The 20,780-nt window shown below is 35.7% G+C and overlaps 1 protein-coding gene across 2 annotated transcripts; it reads left to right on the top strand.

Moving 5' to 3' along the window:
- The first annotated feature begins 1,583 nt into the window (after positions 1 to 1,583).
- LOC120636289 (ADP-ribosylation factor-like protein 5B) lies at positions 1,584 to 17,494 on the top strand. 2 transcript variants are annotated; one of them, XM_039907706.1, is made up of 6 exons: positions 1,584 to 1,740; positions 1,818 to 2,028; positions 3,194 to 3,402; positions 7,224 to 7,349; positions 14,595 to 14,704; positions 17,380 to 17,494. In XM_039907706.1, exons 2-6 carry the CDS (start codon positions 1,983 to 1,985, stop codon positions 17,426 to 17,428), a joined length of 540 nt encoding a protein of 179 aa, XP_039763640.1. In that variant the 5' UTR covers positions 1,584 to 1,740; positions 1,818 to 1,982; the 3' UTR covers positions 17,429 to 17,494. The 2 variants fall into 2 exon arrangements, with proteins under 2 accessions (XP_039763640.1, XP_039763639.1); XM_039907705.1 differs by having other exon boundaries at positions 1,584 to 2,028.
- The last annotated feature ends 3,286 nt before the right edge of the window (positions 17,495 to 20,780 follow it).

Here is a 20,780-nt window from a genome sequence, read left to right on the forward strand (position 1 = left end):
TTTGAAAGAGATTCTGTGCCCCAGATCAACAAAATTAAAATTATTAAATTAGTAAAATAATGTGTTGTAAGGAGAAGGCTAGTACCAGTCAGCCTCCTAAATTGCAAACCTCACATGTGGTGCACCCTGCCGTCAAATTGACGAGGCTCTGGTGACCGACACCTGGCTGTATAACTTGTAATTGGCTACACTGATATTACAGACTGGTGTTGGGCATCAGAAACCCTGTTGCGATCAGTCTAGCTCTAGAATGACCAAACCGCCTGTCCAGCGTAGTAAATTGCAAAAATAGAGACAAGAGACCAACAGAACTTTGTAACCGCGCGGCAGTATTGCTATTCCCGGCTTTTAGCAGGGCTCAGGAATAGCGGATATGGTAATGGCAGAGCAAGGGGGTTTAAGAACCTTCGGAAGAGATTTCGCTCGTTCATAACGCGCTCGAACGCACGGTCGTTGAGGACCGATGAGAAGTTAGCCGAACTAAAAGTGAACATGTTGCTCTGAAGTTGTATGTATATATCTTACAATATAACTACTGTTTAGCATTTTTTAAAACGTAATTGAGGTTTAGACTCTGTGACAAATTTTTATGCAGTTGCATTAGATCCTAATCACTAGTAATTTTATGCTATTCAAAATAATTGTTACAAACTGTAAAAAAAAGTTACGTATATTGGTCAACACCAACGTGGTGAACAGACGAGAGCAGCTGGGAGCTGCTGGAAATAAGCAGCCTACGGTCGTGAATTTTCGAACGCTCTACAAAATACCTAGCTCTAAAAATTTCCACTCTGAGTCGAAGAAATCGCGAACACGTTATACATGTGTAACGCACGATGTGATTTAAAATCAGTACGTACAGTTAAGTCTTTTCAATTTACATAAACGTTACATTTATATGCAAACTTGAACATATGACGTTATTTTATTTGATAACCATTTATCTGAATCGATAGTGTCCCAGTATCCCCTTTCTAAATAGCATTGAATACCTAGGTACAATTTCTTGCAACGCTACATTACCGCTTTCCACCAGTGATATTGTGGTCACGCGCATATTATATAACATAGAATACTTCTATCTCAGGAACACAAATGGTTCCCACGGAATTACAAAAAAAGCGTAATTAACGCGTACGAAAATACGGTAACAGCTAGTTAGAGCTATAAAAATATCTCATTTTTCCTAATAATGCAATTTTCAACAGAACAATTTTTTGTTTTTTTTTTTCTTAATACTCTACGACTATCCACATATCTTCATCGAGCCCCAAAATAAGAGTAGCTTGTATTATGGGTATGCGTGTTTGAGAAATGCGTGGACAAACTTTAATACACCAACTATAATTTTTTATATTTTAAGCCCTAATTTCCGTACCAAGGCGATATAATATGATTGCTCAGGATTGCTCACATCCTTATTGTCAGACCTTAAACAATTCAACCTTGCCTCAACCAATGAGTATATAAACACTATGTAACGCATAACGCTTCCGTGTCAATTGTTGGTCTGTGATTGTCATTGCAATGATATATGTATCAAACTAAATTATCTGTGGTATCACGAAATTAAATACTTTTTTGTGATTTTGGGATAGAGTAGGTAATTTTGTGATTTTGTGCAGATATTTAGATAAATTTGAACCGAAAATAGTCTGTCGACATAACTTAAATTATACTGTGTTAGCTGAATATAAAAAAAACATCGATTTATCTTTAAATTTAAGTACTTTTCAACAGGTGTCCATACGATAGGATTGGAAATAATTTTACACCTAACATATTTTTTGATATTTCGTGTTTATTATACGTTTCAGTGATTATGATTGTTGTTAAAACATATCCAAACACTGTTAATATCTCGATCGACATATTTGAATATTGAACGGGCTTTTCGCGGTTCAACGTCGACAAGTATTTTGACGATGTTCATTTCGAACATAAAGAGCAATAGTTGATCGTATTTTGTGTATCTATTTACAATGGGCCTGCTGATATCAAAAATTTGGAGCTTGTTCGGAAACGAAGGTATTTGATTTATTTTATACAATAAATTTTAAAATATGCTGGAGTTTATCAATGAAGACATTTTCGGAGGGTATTTTCAATCAAATATCTGTTATTCTGAACTAAGCATTTAAAGCATTCCTAAGATAGTAAATGGTAAATTTAAAACTCAGGATTGACACTTCATATGAAATAAAAGATGAACGCCTGTTGTTTTTTATTGTTTAAACAACAACAGCTGTAACAGCTGCTGGACCGCTACAGACACACTGAGCGTATGAGTTGCTAATTCCAATGGAATTTTTGGATTAGCAACTGATTTATGGGTGCCCTTATTTTTCAAGCCAGTGTAAACTGCAGGCATGTGGCAATACAATAATAATGATCATAATGTGTACTTATGTGTTTGCGTGCATGAGTGTTTTAGAGTGTTACATATATCACACATAAATATATATTATCTATTAAAAAAAAATTCAATCAATATTCAAAATTCATAATGCAATGCCATGGAGATGACTAGAGCTTGTTCTGTCTAGACTTGAAAACTTTAAGTGAAACACAATAGATATTGTCTGCAAGAGAATTTCAAAGAATTTCATAATTCTTTTTGATGAAAACCATGCTAGACACACTTGTGTTAGTTCAAGCAGTGTATTATTTTTCATTATTAGTTTTATGTAACACAAGGGCACAATAGGGGCACCTTTTGTGCCCCTGATTTCTACCTCTTAGGCATTGAATAATATTCTAGGCATTTTGACAGTTTCTTATTCCTTGAAAACCTAATTTAGACTGTGTAGGCATGTTGACAGTTTCTTATTCCTTGAAAACCTAATTTAGACTGTGAATTTATATTATGAATACTAAACAAGAAATAGGGCAAAAGTATGTAAATCTGGTTATCTGAAATACCAATCTGGCTAATTTTTTTAGTACTGGAAATTGCGCATATAGGGTTGAGGTTCCTCGCTCTGGAGCCCTGACCGGTTGCTTGGGGATTCAAAAGCCTGATGCAAATGTTTTTCTTTATAAATTTTTAATATTGTTTATTTTTATTTATATGACATAAAAAAAAGCAATAAATGATAGAAAATTTAAAAATAATAATATTTATTACCTAATTTTAACAATTTCTTTTATTATACTAAATATAATTTATAAATGCTCACTGTTACTGCCTTAGAACACAAGCTGGTACTAGTTGGGCTTGATAATGCTGGTAAAACAACAATACTGTACCAACTTCTTCTTGGAGAAGCTGTTCACACTCGACCAACAATTGGTTCCAATGTTGAGGAAGTTGTGTGGAGGAACCTGCGCTTTGTCATGTGGGACCTTGGTGGCCAACAGAGCTTGCGATCTGCATGGAACACTTACTATACCAACAGTGAAGTAAGTTTATTTTGTTTTAATATTTAGTTCAGTAGTAGTACAGAGAGGTAGATTGTTTTTCACTCAACGTCAGGTGGGCCATATGCTTGGTCCATCATATAACAATAAAAAAAAATTGTCAAAGCTCCAGCTCCAGCTACTTTATTATTGCCCGCGACTTCGTCTGCGTTTGATTTTGTTTTTTAATGTGGCCTTCAATTTAGTTGTAGTTCTAAAAAAAATTAAAGTATTCAGTATTGCAAAGCCTTAAATGAGAGGTGTGCTGCTGTCCGCTGAGGAGTTATGTCCTCTATCTCCAACCACATTCATCAGATCTACACAGTTCGGGCAAAATTGAAACACATATTATTTTGTACCTTGATAGTACAAAAATAATTATTTAAATTGGTTATAATTTGTCGGAGTTATTGTGTAAAATTGTCAAACACTTTCATCCCCCTCCCAAAGGAACCGAGCCCAATGTCGGGATAAAAAGTATCCTATATTACTTCTAACACTTTCAAGAATATGTGTACAAAGTTTCATGAGGATCGGTTAAGAAGTATTTGCGTGAAAGTGTAACAAACAAACTTAAATTGACATTTATAACATTAGTAGGGATGTAGTAGAGTAGTCACAGTTTTTTTGAATAATCATTATGTAATTCAATTTTACTTTTGGCGACATGGCTTGCGTTTTGTACCAACTGGACAAATATATTTTCGAGAATGATCCGTAAAAGCTGTGGTTCAATCCAAATTATAAAAATATAATTGGTGAAGTACTCCGATTTTGGAAATTAATTTTGATTTGGATAAATTCTATATCATCATCATCCACAGTCTTTTATAGTCCCACTGCTGGGCATAGGCCTCTCATAGATAGACCCAGCTTGCTGCTCTAACGGTTGGTGGTCTTTAATTATTATTATATAGAATACCAGTATCAAATTATGTAGTGTTCTGGTATCTTGTAATTGTTAAGCGCATTCGTAACACCCCTTCAGACTAGAGCGCAAACTATCTGAAATTAGACACGCTGATCCTGCCTCAAGCATTCCTGTATTTTGTGATGCGAAATAACATAAGCAGGCTGAATGTTACTTATACAGAGATCCTACATGATATTTGCAATGCTATTTGTTATCCTTGTATGTACTTTTGTGCTTTGTTTTCTATGTACTTTTGTGCCTTGTTTTCTATGCATTATCCGCGACATGCTGTCTTTTTTGGTAGTTAGTTTTTGTTACAATAAGGTTCCATATTGCCATCCTTATACTTCTGACTAAGTTTTAAGGATTCAAATTTTAGATAAATGCATAACTTAGAACTATGGTTCTAATTTTGCATTTATCTAAAATTCAAATCATTTTAGTGTATGCTTAATAAGAAAATAGTTATATGATTGATTAAATAAAGAATTAGTGTTTACTGTGGTAACATACATAATACAACATATAGTATTCTGTTATATTACATTACATTTACATACACTGAAATGCATAGTAGGAAATTTGGATTTTGCATTTTTTTCAAATTGATTTAACAGTTTACACACATATTTAATTGGTTTATAGATATTATTATAGAGTAAAATATATTGCATAGGAATAAGATTGAGGATTTCACCAATTATTTTTGCATGCCACTAAATGTCAGACTGTTGTATCACTATATTTTTATAACACCAATTGCACCTCGAAATCTGTGTAAATAAATGAATTGCATTGAAAAATAATTATTCAGATTAGTAGTTTTAGTTTTTATGCTAGTGATTTCTACAAGATTTAACCTGCTTTCGTTTGTGTATCTTGACTTTTTGGTGCAAAATTAGCAATGCATTTTTTATACACTGGCATCCGATTGTAACATCTGTGTAACTTTGGTGACAATGCAAATGTAATAATATGGTATCATGAAGCTCTGTGTGTTTATGGTGTTAGTAGAAAGGCTTATAACTTCCGCTTAATGTGCTTGTTAGAAAGGTGTTATCAAAATATATTTTAATATAATTTATTATTGATTCATCAAAATATATTTTATATACCTATATACATTTTTTTATTTGCCTATTGATTGCAAAAAATTACATTTTTGATATAATAATATAGTCACAAAAACCACTCAGGTTTTAAATACAACGTGTAACGGAATTACAAAAAACTGTCGAAGGGTTTAAGAGAATATTTCCTAAGGAATCGCCCTGTAGATATATTAAATCAAAATAAGCATATTTGTTTTTCTATACAAACTAATTTAAAACATTCTAAGTATTTACTTATGACAACCCTATTGAAGACCAAAGATCGACACGTGCATAGTACCTACGCTACGCGACGCGTACCTAATAAAGTGACAGGAGTCAAGGCAAGTTTTGCATGTGATGCAAAACTTGCCTTGACTCCTGTCACTTGGACTCCTGTTTTGCTAGGGCTGTATGTTATTTCTTTCAGTAAAAACTAAGGCAATGGTTTACTCAAAAACTATTACTAACTATACGCGTTTCGGTTTCACAGATAAGTCTCAGAGAGAGTAAATAATGACCCTCTGAAGTATTATTTCGGTTTTTCATTTACACGTTGTATATGGCTAAATATATTATTTTCATAATAATTAGCCAATTTCATTGTAATTCATCAGAGCAGCATGACCTATTAAAAAGTGGGGCTGTTTGTCTTCATAATGTTACTAACAGTTTTGGTGAATTTAAAAGTTTAGCTGTTGTATTCCTTCTATATAGCGAAGACTTCTATATCGTTACTACTCTTGAAATAACTACCATGTTAGCGAATCATATGCGTATACATACTTCTATTTCAAACACACTCACACGCGCACACACACATGATCACTACTCAATCGTTTTTTTTTACTGTCTTTTGTTTCTAAGAAAGTATGGGCCTCCTCACACAGGTATTTTGATGCTTACTAGGAGGTATCCGCAATATGTTTATTATTTTCTATGTAAGAAACAGATAGACGATTCATTTCATTCTTAAATTTAAAATTCATTTATTTCAAGTAGGCCTAATTATAAGCACTTTTGAAAGGTCAAGTCTGTCTGTGTGTAGTGACTCTACCACCGGGTCGGCAGGCAGATTCTACCGAGAAGAAGCCGACAAGAAACTCAGCAGTTGCTCTTTTCCAATATCAACAATTTACATTTTACATTTTAAAATTCATTTTTCTATCTTGTGAGAGATGAAAGCGGAGCCGGAGCTTTCAGGCAACCTTGTCATTAAGAAATTCATCTATTGTATAATAACCTCGCTGTAATAAATGTGTTTTAACACATTCTTTAAACTTATGTATTGGTAGGTCCAAAATTACCTAAGGAATCATATTATAAAAACGTATATATACTCAATCCCACAAATGACTTCTGCACCTTTCGCAGACGATATGCAGATGTCACTAATTTATGACCATTTCTTGTTAGTCGACTGTTTATATCCACTTTTTGTTTATATAGACCAATATGTTGTCTTACAAATACTATATTGTTATGTAAGTTCATTCGTTAAGATATAGATATTAAAAAAAATAGTTTGTCTGTAAAGTCAGTTTACGGATGTTAGTTGATGGTAGTTTCACGTGTGTCCGAGTAGATGAGAGATAGATGCGTCACATGACGCTTAGGCAGATCGTGGCTCCGCGCTCTCGCTTGCACGCTCGGCTCAGGCGGAACGTGACAATGAGTCATGCTTTGTCGTGCGTGCGGCCAGCGATCTTCGATATATTAGAAGACTTTTTCACGTCAAAAAAATTGTTATACAAACATTTTTATTTTTACTCGATCACTGTATGTATTTATCTCTGATATTCTTCATTGATGATTTTCAGTTTGTCATTATGGTGATAGACTCCACTGACCGGCAGCGTTTGGGCATAAGCCGCGAGGAGTTGCACCGCATGCTCACTCACGAAGAACTTAGCAGAGCTTGCTTGCTCGTGTTTGCTAACAAACAGGTAACATTATCATCTTAATCATCGTCATCAGCTTTTATACGATTCCCCATCAGTTAGTTGTATCCAAATGATCGGTGGGAACGCCTTCAAGTATTAGAGATATATAAATAAAAAAGTAATAATAGATATAAATATACGATATCGCCATCTAACCCCAAAGTAAGCGTAGCTTGTGTTATGGGTACTAAGATGACTGATGCATACTTAAATGAACAATATACATAAATACTTATAATGTATACATAAACACCCAGACACTGAAAAACTTTCATGTTCATCACACAAACATGTTCCAGTTGTGGGAATCGAACCCACGGCCTTGGACTCAGCAAGCATAGTCGCTGCCCACTAGTTAGTTAAAAGGGGCTTTTAGTCTTCATCATCATCATATTAACCCATCCCACTACAGTGCACGTGATTCCTTCCACAATGAGAAGGGTTTAGGCCGTAGTCCACCACGCTGGCCCAGTGCGGATTGGTGGACTCCACACGCCTTCGAGAAAATTATGGAGAACTCTCAGGAGTGCATTCCTTCACCGTTGAAGCAAGTGATATTTGAATTGCTTAAAACTCACATAACTCAGAAAAAATTGTGATGACCCCCCTCCCCCCTGAAAGTGAAGCCGATATCCGAACCACTAGGCTATCACCGCTTAACATATTATAAAATGATTAGATAACTCAATTTTTGAACAATGGCCAGTCATACAGAAATACTATGTTCTACAAAAATACTAGTCTTTGGTAAAAGCTCTATATCGCTCTGCCTATGAGGGCGAAACACCCGTGCCCGGAATTCTTCTTATCTTGTCGTTTTATTAATAATATAATATTATAAGATAACTTTACTACGTAACGTCGACCCTGGCTAGAAGTACCTACTTATCTTAGTACGAAATTTGCCCCTTCGCTATCATAGTATATTCGTTTTCGAATATCGATACACCAACTTCATAGTAAAATACATTTAAATTTTTAAAATGACTCCAAAAAAGAGGAGTCAATAAATTCGGATGTTAACATAAACAACTATTTGATCGAAAGGGGCTTTTAAACGAAATTCATATAGATCTAAAGTATATTTCCGGAGTCAAACAACAGAACACTTCAAAAATCAACCGCGATTTTTGCAACGGCCGACTGGCGCAGTGGGCAGCAACCCGGCTTTCTGAGTCCATGCCCGTGGGTTTGATTTCCACAAATGGAACATGTTTGCGTGATGAACACGAATGTTACTCAGTGTCTGGGTGTTTATCTGTTTATTATAACTATTTATGTATATATAAAAATGTTTTGTTTGGTTGCTTCAAAAACTCAAAAAGTTCTGCACCGATCGAGCTGAAATTTTAGCATGATATAATATCATGGATCAAGGATTGTTTTTATCTATTTTTTGCATCATTCACATATCCGCGAGTCTTTATATCTACGCAGACAGTGGACAAACAAAAAATATTGTATATCCACAAATATTGCAAAATTAAACTGATATGTAATGTATTCTTTGTTTTGTTTCTCATTTCTCAACCATTCCATAAAAATGTGCTACAGCGAAGCGTGGCAGGGTACAAATAGTTATTCATAAAAATATTCATCAGTCATCTTAATACCGACATTGTCGTAGTATATAACATCGGCTGTACACTGGAAAGGGTTACGCTTTCTATCAAACAGTAGTACCGCGTCGCGAGTAATCACACGTCGTTCCTCTCGTATTTATTTCTTAAAACACAAAGATAAAACTGTATTTAATAGAAAAATACAGAGAAGAGGAAGTGTTTTGGAAAACAGCTCATCCAGAGCATTATAACAAACTCAAGAAAGCAAACGCTTGGAATATTTTTTCTTTTTAATTCTTCTTCTTCTTAATTTGTATGAAACAATAATTAAGTAGAATCGAAGATACCAACGCGTACTCGCTGTCGGCCATCTTGAGTGAACAAACGGTGAAAGCGGAGCACAGTTTTGACGCGCATGTTACGCCGATTTTAAAACGCAGCGTAACATGCTCGATGCGAATGTTACATTACACCTCGTAACGTTGGTCAGTACCCACCTTAAGGTTAAATTGTGTAACATGCACATTTATTTCCGAAGTCGTTTTTTTTGTTCAAATTTTACTTGATATATTCTGTACTTATTATAATTTTACAAACATTGCTGTCCGCTACTGATTTGAAGTACCTATCCGGAGATAGGAAATTGGTGGCGTCGGACTCCATGCCTCGGAGAATACATTGAGCTGTCGGTCCAGGTTATCATAACAATCATATGATAAAAATAATCTTTAGGGCAGCTTGCAGGGCCAATGCCCTTATCTCTCTCAAAGACATTCATAGGCTGCGGAAATTTGTTCATTATATATTTATTTCCACTTTAATCGAATAATTTGACGGCTGATTGGCGCAGTCGGCAGCGACCCTGCTTTCCGAGTCAAGGCCGTGGGTTCAATTCCCACAACTGGAAAATGTTTGTGTGAAGAACATGATTGTTTTTCAGTGTCTGGGTGTTCGTATGTACATTATAAGTATTTATGTGTATTATACATAAAAATATTCATCAGTCATCATAGTACCCATAACACAAGCTACGCTTACTTTGGGTCTATATGGCGATGTGTGTATTGTCATAGTATATTTATTTATTTAATACTTTATTGTGCACAAATAAAACAAGTGCAATTATAGTGGTGTACAAAACGACAGATTAGTTATCAGTTAAATGTGCTAAGAAACTGTTACACACATCTGTAGTTAGATACAATTCTATCGAGATATGGGAGGTGAAAAACTTCTGCATTATATTAGGATTTGACCTGTATCATTTGGGGCAGTGCTCACTACCAAAAAAAAACTTAATATTTAAAATAAAGTTAATTAAGACCATTTATTTTCAAACTGGTGATAGCTCAGTGGTTAGGGCTTCGACCTCCCTTACGGGGGACCGAGTTCGGTCTCTGGAACGAATCTCTAACTTTGCAGAGTTATATGCGTTTTCTTAAGCAATTAACACATCACTTGCTTTAACGGTGAAGGAAACTTGCCGAAGTTCTCCATAATTTTCTCAAAGGCGTGTGAACTCTACCAAACCGCACTTGGTTAACGTGCCATGGCCTAAACCCCAGTCATTCTGAAAGGCGATTTTTGCCCTTTAGTGGGCCGTAGTGTATTTCGATGCGAGAAAACTGTGTACGTTGGAGCAAGCAGTATTGTTACTAAGAGTACACCAGTTGTGTAAACATTTGTCTTACATCGCGTAGACGTCGCAATGTTTGCTGATAAGGTGATAAGTATACAATAAGAACCTAATTAACCGATTAAAAAAAAAAGGATTCGGTTTGATTTCGTCATCATATCAACCCATTACCGGCCGACTACAGGGCACGGGTCTCCCACACTATGAGAAGGGGTTAAAGCCTTAGTCCACCACGCTGGTCCAGTGCGGATTGGTGGACTTCACACACCTTTGAGAACATTACGAAGAATTCTCAGGCATGCAGGTTCCTCACGATGTTTTCCTTCACCGTTAAAGCAAGTGATATTTTAATTACATTTCAAAGTTTGAAATGTTAGAGGTGCGTGCTGGGATTCGAACTCGGCCCCCCGATAGAAAAGTCGACCTTCCACCCACTGGGCTACCACCGCTTTACCGCCGTTTGATTTAAATAAAATAATTTAAATAAAAAAAAAGTTTGATTGCAATCCCTACTAATATTATAAATGTCAATGTAAGTTTGTTTGTTACGCTTTCACGCAAAAACTACTTAACACGTTGGCTGCTGAAAACACAACGTTTGTGTTTGAAAACTATGTAACGCGTGTGCGGCTCGAACACGCTAGGCGTGTTAAAATAAATGTACCTACAAGGATGCGGCCGAACACGCTGGGCGTGTTTTTCCGGCGTTCTGCGAGTGCGGCAAACACAAACGCTGTGTTGTTTAAATATACTGTTAGAGCGGCCTTTACGCAACAAGTGTGTTATACGTTACCGCAAGTACGTTTTATTAAATATTAGTTAAACGTTAACGCAATTACGTTTTATTATATATTAGACAGTATACCTACTTAAAATTCGTTGTTTTGTGAGTTATCTAATCATTATACATGAGTGTTTTTCTTAATAATTCCCATGCCATCGAGAGAATCGACCATCACACGTATAACTAACAAGTTCATATAAAAAACATGTTTTCGACCAAATATTTGCAACAATAGTATAATACCATCGATCACTAAATAATACCCACCTAGATAATTGCATTGTTTTAAAATATTTTATAGGGACGCGAAATAGATATTGATATCGATATAGGATCGTCGTCCTATATTTTAGCATACTCTACAATGTTTTTCTGCAATAAAGGTATCCGCAACATAAGTTTGACGTCTATTTGTATATTATTTAATATTTGTACGCCTGAGTTCGCCTGCACTATTTTCATTGGTATTGGTATCGTCAATAATTTATTTTATAAATATCGGTTTGCATTCCATTATACCGACAGAATTACAAAACGATGCATCCGCATCCTTATTTTTTCTTATCGTCTTAAATAAACGTTATCGGTGCGGCCAGCGGTACCAATAAACTACTCAGGAATGAGTTACTATTGTTTCGAATTTAAAAGTAAATTTAACAATGGTTCTGTATATTTACTCGAAGGATTATTATATTTAAAATGCATATTATTTTAAAATTTGCTTCTTTGTCGGCAATCCGCATTCGTATGTAAGTAGGTATTTAATACTGTTTTTTTACTTATTTATTTATCATGATTCGTAAATGACATTCACAAGTTACACACAGGTTGACGTTGCCGCGATTTTGAATATAGTAAAATAGTGTACCTACCAGATGTAAAGCCACTATATTTAAAGCTCTTTAGAAAATGATTATTTTTGAAAAAAAGAAAATCTGTGTTGACTACATTAAAGTTTTATTCTATTTTATCCAACAAAAAATACAAATTGCTATTCAAATGCGACAAGTGTTGGGTTTTCATGTTGTTCAATAAATAAATGAGAAAATACGAGTGATGTAATAACACACCTGTTGCGTAAAGGCCGCATAGCTGTCGCGATAAGTTTAAACACGCCAGGCGTGTGGGGCCGCATGCTCGTAGCGCCTGTTTCGAATACGCTTCACCAGTGCTGAAAACACGCCTAGCGTGTAATCCTGCCGCACTCGTGTACCGTATTTGTTAATGTTAGGCAGCAGTCAACGTGTTAACTGATCCTCAGGAAACTTTGTACACATATTCTTGGAAGTGTTAGAAGTAATATAGGAATCTTTTTATCCCGACACTAAGCTCGGTTCTCGGTTCCTTTGGGAGAGGGGATGAAAGTGTTTGACGATTTTACATCCGACAAATTATAACCGATTTAATTAAAGAATTATTTTTGTACTATAGAGGTTATAATATGTGTTTAATTTTGCCCAAACTTTGGTTGTAGATAGAGGACAGAACTCCTCAGCGGACAGCAGCAAACGCCTCATTTAAGGCTTAGCGATACTGAATACTTTAAATTTTTATAGACAACAACGAAATTAAATGCTACATCAAAAAACAAAATCAAACGCAGACGAAGTCGCGGGCAGCAGCTAGTCAAACATAATACATCCACAGTCGAATTATTTTATGAGAATAATATCGTGAGTTATATTGGTGTGTGGAATGGGTAGGTTTTACAAATATCTGTTTTGTAAGAGGGGAGGTTCTGCTCAATAGTTAGACGTTAATTTACTTCAGCCAATCATCTTTATCATCATCAGATGATGCCTTAAAATTAATTAGTAACTTTTTTAACATAAACTCACAGAATTAAAATCATACAGAACCCTCGTTCATGTTGCTAGCTCAGAAACTTTTACCCACTTACCCATTTTTATGGTAAACGTTTAGAACATTACAGGTAAAAATTCTACTGCAAACTGTTAAAAGTTATGAAGTACCTTTTAAGGAAACACTACTAAAGTAAAGCGGTTTTTGATTCTTCAATATTAGTCGCGTACACGGTTTCTTTATGTTCTTCATTTATACATTAGATTATATCTGGGAATTAGATCCAATGACTTATTTTAAGATGTTCACAATGACACATTATTCTTGCAAATTTTAAATTGCACACTACACTCTCACTACATTTGTCGGCCGACGGGCGCTGTGGGCAGCGACCCTACCTTCTGAGTCTTAGGCCTTGGGTTCGATTCCCACAGCTGAAAAATGATTGTGATGATGAAAATGATTGTTTTTCAGTGCGCGGGTGTTTTTCTGTATAATATAAGTATTTATGTGTATTATATTCATAAAAAATATTCAACAGCTATCTTAGTACTCATAACACAAGCTACGTTTACTTTGGGGCTGGATTGCGATGTGTGTATTGTCGTAGTATATTTATTTATTATTTATTTATTACATTACCTCAAAAGGCATAGTCCTTTTGAGTCTTCTCACTAAGTCCGTATTCAATATATTTTTTTAGTTATTTATAATCCGTTCCGGTTTTGACATATTTTTTAATAACTCTATCTACAAAGTCCATTCGCAGATCCCGGTAGATGTCTTTATTTCTTACATACCAGCAGGTACTACAAAAATGATATCCCCCGATTATATCTCCTAACAAGGAATATACCGAAAGAATCTGCACCGTTACGTGGTTGAAATACCATTAACACGTACGAAGCGTTTTGCTTCTTCCTTTCTGATCCGCACCGCAAAGGCCTGGAATGCTCTCCCATCTTCCGTCTTCCCTGATACCTATAATCTGGGTACCTTCAAATCAAGAGTGAATAGGCATCTTCTAGGCAAGCGCGCTTCATCTTAGGCTGCATCTACCATGTGTGATTGCAGTCAAGCACTTGTCTATATACTTAAAATATATATATATATATAATTAACGTATCCATCTGCTAAACCACGGGAACGTGGAGTAAGAGAAGTTGGCCCCCGTTTATTAGTACACATATATTATTAATAATAATATATATATATTTTTTTATAAGGTATCTATGACCCATCTGCACTATTATATAACAGAATAATAAAAAACTAAATAAAAAAAAAAAATTTAAATATTATTTGGATATTATTTCCACTTGTGCGCCATTGCTCTGAGAGTTGATAAAGCTGTGGGAGACGATACATTTTTATCCTTTCTCCAGGGACATAATAGTCTCGTACCCATGCTAGCCGTACTCGGAGACTTTCGATCTTCTGACTACTTTATGCTCTCGTTCCAGGACGTGAAGGGGTCGATGACCGCTGCCGAGATATCCGAGCAGTTGGACCTTACGTCTATCAAACAGCATCCGTGGCACATCCAGGCGTGCTGCGCTCTCACAGGCGAAGGGTTAGTACCAACGAGCCATTCAATAAATTCCGTTACACCGTCTCAGTTTCAATAAATTAATAAAATATGTAATAATAATAAATGTTTCGAACAACATCTTAAGAAGCTTTCGCTCGTTTGTTGGATCAAGGGTCGGATACAGAAGGCAGTAGTCCTTGAAACGGCGCGTATTGTGAGGAGGTTCCTCACTCTAGAGCTCTGACCGCCGGTTGCTTGGGCATTCAAAATTAATTGTGTAGTAATATTTTTAATTGTGTAGTAAGTAAGCATTGTTAAGAATAAAAAAATCAATATATGTTAGAAAATAAAAACTTTATTGCCATGCTTAATTATTAGATATGGTAACAAAAAAACAAGAATACGTAATTAGGTAACATAACAATATGGCAATTAGCCGCAAACTCAGCATTACGCTTTACATTGGCAACAATGTTCAGCGCTGATTTTCAGTTTGCTCCAGCATCCAACTGAAATGATAACCGCGTTTCCCGCTGCGCTTTTCAGCGCTAATTGCAGAAGTTCTATAACTAACTTCATAAACGTTAAAAATAAAATTGCATTAGTAGTAATTATATATTAGCAAAAACTTTGTAGCCCCTTTTAAGATGGACGGACTGACGGAAACTAAGAAAGACTAAGAGAGAGAAATTTTCCACACTTATAGTTTATACTAGATGTGCCTGCGGCTAGCTGCCCGCGTTGATTACGGGACGCAGCGTACTGCTGCATAATCTACACCAACCTCGAGTTATGGTGTAAAATCTCCAAAAACTTTCATCCCCTCTCCCAATGGAACTGAGCTGAAATTTTGGGATAAATAGTATCCTTTCAAAGTTAAAGTCAAAGTCAAAAATATTTTTATCCAATTAGGCCCATAGGTGGCACTTTTGATGCGTACATACGTACTTTGTCCTACCTCGTAGTACAAATTCAAATCGTCCAAAAAAATTCATTCGAATTCTTTCTGTAGTTTCAGCGTGATGCGCGGCCATAAGACTGACAGACAGACAGACAGACAGTTAAAAATTACATTGGTATATTTTGCTTCAGTATCGATCATAGAGTGGCCCCCAAAAGAAAATTTTAAAATATCTTCCATGTACAGAATTTAACCCATTACAGTTTTATTTTAAGTAAAGATAATATAGAAAAAGAGTGCAGAATGCTATTTTTTTTTTATTATGCATAAAACATACATTAAATCAATATATAAAACATTACACACACAATTGGATAGAAGCAGGCGTTACTTTTCGGACTTCCATGATATAGTATGAAAATTAAGCTTAATTTTCTAAACTCGGCAAAATCTGTGTAATGAACATATAATTTCTTCAATCCTTATACTCCACACCATCAGATCCTCGGCAATGTACCCACTACGCACGTTTCGCTCCGAAACCGGAGCATCCTCAGGATATGTTGACTTTACAGCGAACAGTGGTTAAGTCAACAATTATTAAATTTTTAATAAGTTACACCATACAGATTCTCCTGCTTTTCACGGAGTATAGAAAATTAAGCTTTATTTACATAATTACACACACATATATACACTTTTATAAACATTATTTGAATTATAATTTGTTTCCAAGTAGCCTTGGCCTTGAAATTTATGATTAAATACACAACTGGCAGTTTATTTCTGTCCTACGACGTATCTTTTTAACCGCGTATGCTGCAGAAATAAGTCGGTTTGATAATGTTTTTATATGTGGACCCTATTGAATTTTAACATTTAGATGTCATTAGACACAAGACAATATTTTAGCGATTCTTTGTTTTTGCCTTGATGCCTTTGGAACCCAGGAATCCGACATACGTTTTGATATTGTCGATCTATAGAGTTTGTCGGATTATAGAGTACTGCCTAAGACCCGGATCCGGATTTTTTTTACAAAGATAAGATTCTATATGTTATAGCTTGTTCAATCATAATAATAGATATGTCGGATTACAGAGGGTGCTGGATAAAACGTGGTCAGTACGTTTCATCCACTCTTTATAATATAGGTCGTGGTATAATAATAATATACTCCAACCCACCGCGTCGCATTACCCACTCGCGTTATGTTCCCTTCATCTTATCAACCCATTATCAGCCCACTATAGGGCACGGGTCTCCTTCCACGAAGTGAAGGGGCTGAGTCCGTAGTCCACCACGCTGGCCCAGTGCGGATTGGTGGACTCCACACACCTTTTTGAGAACATTATGTAGAACTCTCAGGCATGCAGGTTTCCTCACGATGCTCTCTTTCACCGTTGAAGTAAGTGATATTTTGAATGCTGGAAAAACGCAAATAGCTTAGAAAAGCTAGAGGGGCGTTCTGGGATTTGAACTCGGCCCTCCAAAAGTGAAGCCGAAGTCCTACCCACTGGGCTATCACGGTTTTCTACTCGGACCGCCAGGGTGATTAAGTATCTCGCGACAGGTTTGCGACAGGCGTTAATCTTGCAATCACTGCTGTCAAACGCCACTTTTGTTTATTTATTGTACGTAATCACCCTGCCGGACACAGTATTGCAACAATGCTGCTTAGCGGCAGAAATAAGCATGTCGATAGTATTTCTCCTGATCAGCTCTTTCACAAAAAGGTCTCCTACTGCTTTAATATAAATTAAAAAAAATAAAGATAAATATAACCTCATGTAAACAGTCTATTCGATTTTTTCAGATTGCATTTGGGCCTTGAATGGATCGCAAGTCGCATCAAGAAGAAATGACACCGTACACCACAGCTTATAACGATCCTCTTCCTTTTTATGTCAAAGTATATTTCTCGTACACAATTTATAATAATTTTATTTAACACTTTTTAATAACAAGCTAGCAAGCAAGCAATATTTATTACATCCTGTGATGACTTTTTGTAGTAATCGCCAGAGAGCACGGTTTGTTTGGCTATCTTGTTGGGCCGAGGAGTTCCTGAGGATCAGATCTGGATATGAACGCGCCCAAACATGGTTCTGAGGTCTAGTTGGCCACCTTCCAACCCAATGATCAGACCCTGGACATATGTCAACATAAATTCAACGAGCCAAAACACGAACAGGTTATCTTGGTTAGTTGAAGAGGTCCACTGGCCACCTTCCAATTCAATCAGACCCTGGATAAGATCTGGCTATGTCATTAAGGAGTTTTTTAGCCACATTCCCGCACCATCTTCGTATCTGAAAACATATCCAAAGAGCCCAAAAACGATGGTAATGTCGCTTGGTTAAGAAGTTCTTTGTAGCCGAATTCTCGCTTCATTTTCGGCCATGGACACGACCTTCGTCTAAAGAACTCTGCAAGACATCCAAAGATCCTGATATGTCAACGAATCGTTGAGGAGTTCAGGTGGCCTACTTCCATCATAATCCTCAGACCCCTCCTCAAACCTGGACGTGTTCGGGTTACCTCATTTAGTTGAGGAGTTCCCAATGCCACATTCCCGCCCTATGTTTGGGCCCTGATAACCATCTAGGTCCACTGTTCTTGGGAAGACAAATTCCACCAACCCAAAAAAGATGTCGATTAGTGCTCATTCATCAGACCTCGAATATGATCTAGGTATGCATTTCTTGGCTGTTCAAATCCAATGAGACCAAACACGATCAGGTTATGTTAGATAGTTGAGAAGCATTCTAGGCTTCATTATCTGACCAACTGATCATTTTCTGAAAACTTGGTCATCAAATTTGGCTTGCATATTCATATTTCAGCTTAACAGGATGCCACCAAGTACTTAAACAATGGATTGCACATTTTATACTAAAAGAAAAATGTAAAAATAGACTTAAATACATCCCTTACCGGGTAAATGAGATATTCATAAAAGAACCGAACCAAACAAGACACGAGCGAACGAAGTCAATTAAAAACTAATAAAAATCGTTAAATACATCGTATACCAACCACTTCAATGACATTATGAAATTTAATGTAAGACATACGTATGAAGAGAGTTAAGTAAAAGCTTGAAAAAGACTGTTAAATAAATCATATACCGCGTAATTGACATGATGGAATAAGTAACGAAAATAATCCCTAAAAAAGCTTACAATCGGAGGAAGTTAAGTAGAGTAATTGACATGAAATAAACAAACCAAGAAATACGAACGATGGAAGTTATATTAAACCTTGTGAAAATAGACTGTTAAATAAACGTATACCGCGTTATTGACACGATGAAATAATTACTGATAATAATCCTAAAATATACTTACGAACGAAAGAAGTTTAGTAACAGCTAGTTAAATTAGACTGTTAAATACTTTGTTTTAATTGACACGGTAAAATAATCAATAACGCGAACGCGAAAATAAATGCGAACGACGGATATGAAATAGAATGTTAATACATCTTAGTACGGAAAATTACCGAAAACAAGACGGAAGTTTATACAAAAAGCTATTAAAAATAGACTGGTAATAAATAAATACATCCCATACCACATAATGGACATGGTTAAAACTAAGTACTGTTAATGACCAAAAGATCGTTGGAAACCAAACTGCGTTAATGAGATTGTTCAAGTATAACAGACTTTATAATTAAAAATTATATAAAATCTAGCTTGTTAAAGATTTTTCTATTACTTTTCTTGAGTGTTGGTTAGCGGTCAGGATCCGTCAAAGATCATCCTTAAGTCATCATCTGTAGACTTTAACAGTCTCCCAACTCTCCCATAATCACCACGCCGGGCGGACGGGTTTATGATCGCAGTACATAGTAGCATGGAGGACGCTGCTGTCCGCAGTTCGTTATATTCTTTTAGTCGCCTCGTACGACATCCGCGGGTCTTGACAGGTGATGACAAAAGTGTTCGGATCCTTTTAATGAACACATGGCCCAAAGTATTTAATTAAGCACCCCACAACGAAACGCTTTATAAAATCTAAGGGCTTTTTATTAAATATTAATTTATGTGTTTTGGTATTTTGCCTATACTTATCTCTGCGCAAACGGAGACTTTGTGATTGGTTGTGTTAGTGACCATTGAATATTTTATCATACTGCGAAATCAACTGTGCAGAGGTAGACACTTTCTGAAAGAAGCCAATATTAACTAGCAACCTGGGACCTTGTCCAGTTTTTGATACCGGACGTATAGTCTTACGTTTTCCTATTTGTCTTATAATAAAGATTTAAATAACTAAAGTTTTAAGTAAATAAAACTACACGTATATGAAGAAAATCTAATTTTATTGTTATGTTTTTATTTATATTAACGCACTGGTTTTTTTTATTTTTAAAATATACTTTACACTAACATGTAATGAAATAGTAGATTATGCAACTAGTACGTTTACATTACACAACACGAGGCGGTTTTAGGCACGCGAGCTGTAAGCGAGCGCGATACGGAATCCGAGAGTGAAATACATACGACGATTTTCATAACACTTGCGGGACAAAACAGGCTAAACTTTTAAGTACGTTCTCAGAAAATAACTAAACCTTTTTTTGAAGTTTCACTGTATAAAAGTTTCGTAGGCCGCTCTCTAGATTTTATGTGAAAAAAGGTTAATTGTGATTCGCGCCGCGATTTTTATTCCCGGATGAGTAAAATCTGCTTTCCAAGTTAAACTGGATAATTTAATTATTATTTTTGAACTTTAAATATAACAAGCGGCAAAGTTACTATTTATTTTAAATTTATTTTTATTTCTAAATTATTAATAATCAACCCCAAAGCTAAATTAACAAAATATTAATTACGGAAAATCGCGCAGCAAAGTTAAATAGTAAGTATCAAATATTTATATTAAAAACACAAGTGCGGTAATGTTAAATAAAACAGGCATATCTGTTATCTTGGATTAGTAGCCTTATATCGATGTAATAAGGTCCACGTTAGGAGCAATTGTAATGAAAATATTGTTTAAATTATAAGACGAGTAAGAAAAAATTGGGTGTATAAGCATTGAGTTAATTCTGATAGTTGTACGACGGTTACTAAAAGTGTCTACGTTTGCAGAGCGCCTTACTGTCGTAGTTTAGAACACCATTTGTGCTGCTTTCACATTAAGTGGCGTTTAAGTTACTTTAACTAGTTATAGTAAATGTCGTTTACTGAATTGCGTAGTTTAC

The sequence above is a fragment of the Pararge aegeria genome, chromosome Z, assembly GCF_905163445.1.
Source record: "Pararge aegeria chromosome Z, ilParAegt1.1, whole genome shotgun sequence".
Taxonomy (NCBI): Eukaryota; Metazoa; Arthropoda; class Insecta; order Lepidoptera; family Nymphalidae; genus Pararge; species Pararge aegeria.

What these genes read in the sequence shown, in the direction of transcription:
- LOC120636289 (XM_039907705.1), top strand. Translation starts at nt 1,983, where the DNA reads ATGGGCCTGCTGATATCAAAAATTTGGAGCTTGTTCGGAAACGAAG. An exon ending in CTTACTATACCAACAGTGAA is followed by an intron (nt 3,403 to 7,223) that starts GTAAGTTTATTT and finishes GATGATTTTCAG; the next exon opens with TTTGTCATTATGGTGATAGA. An exon ending in TCGTGTTTGCTAACAAACAG is followed by an intron (nt 7,350 to 14,594) that starts GTAACATTATCA and finishes CTCTCGTTCCAG; the next exon opens with GACGTGAAGGGGTCGATGAC.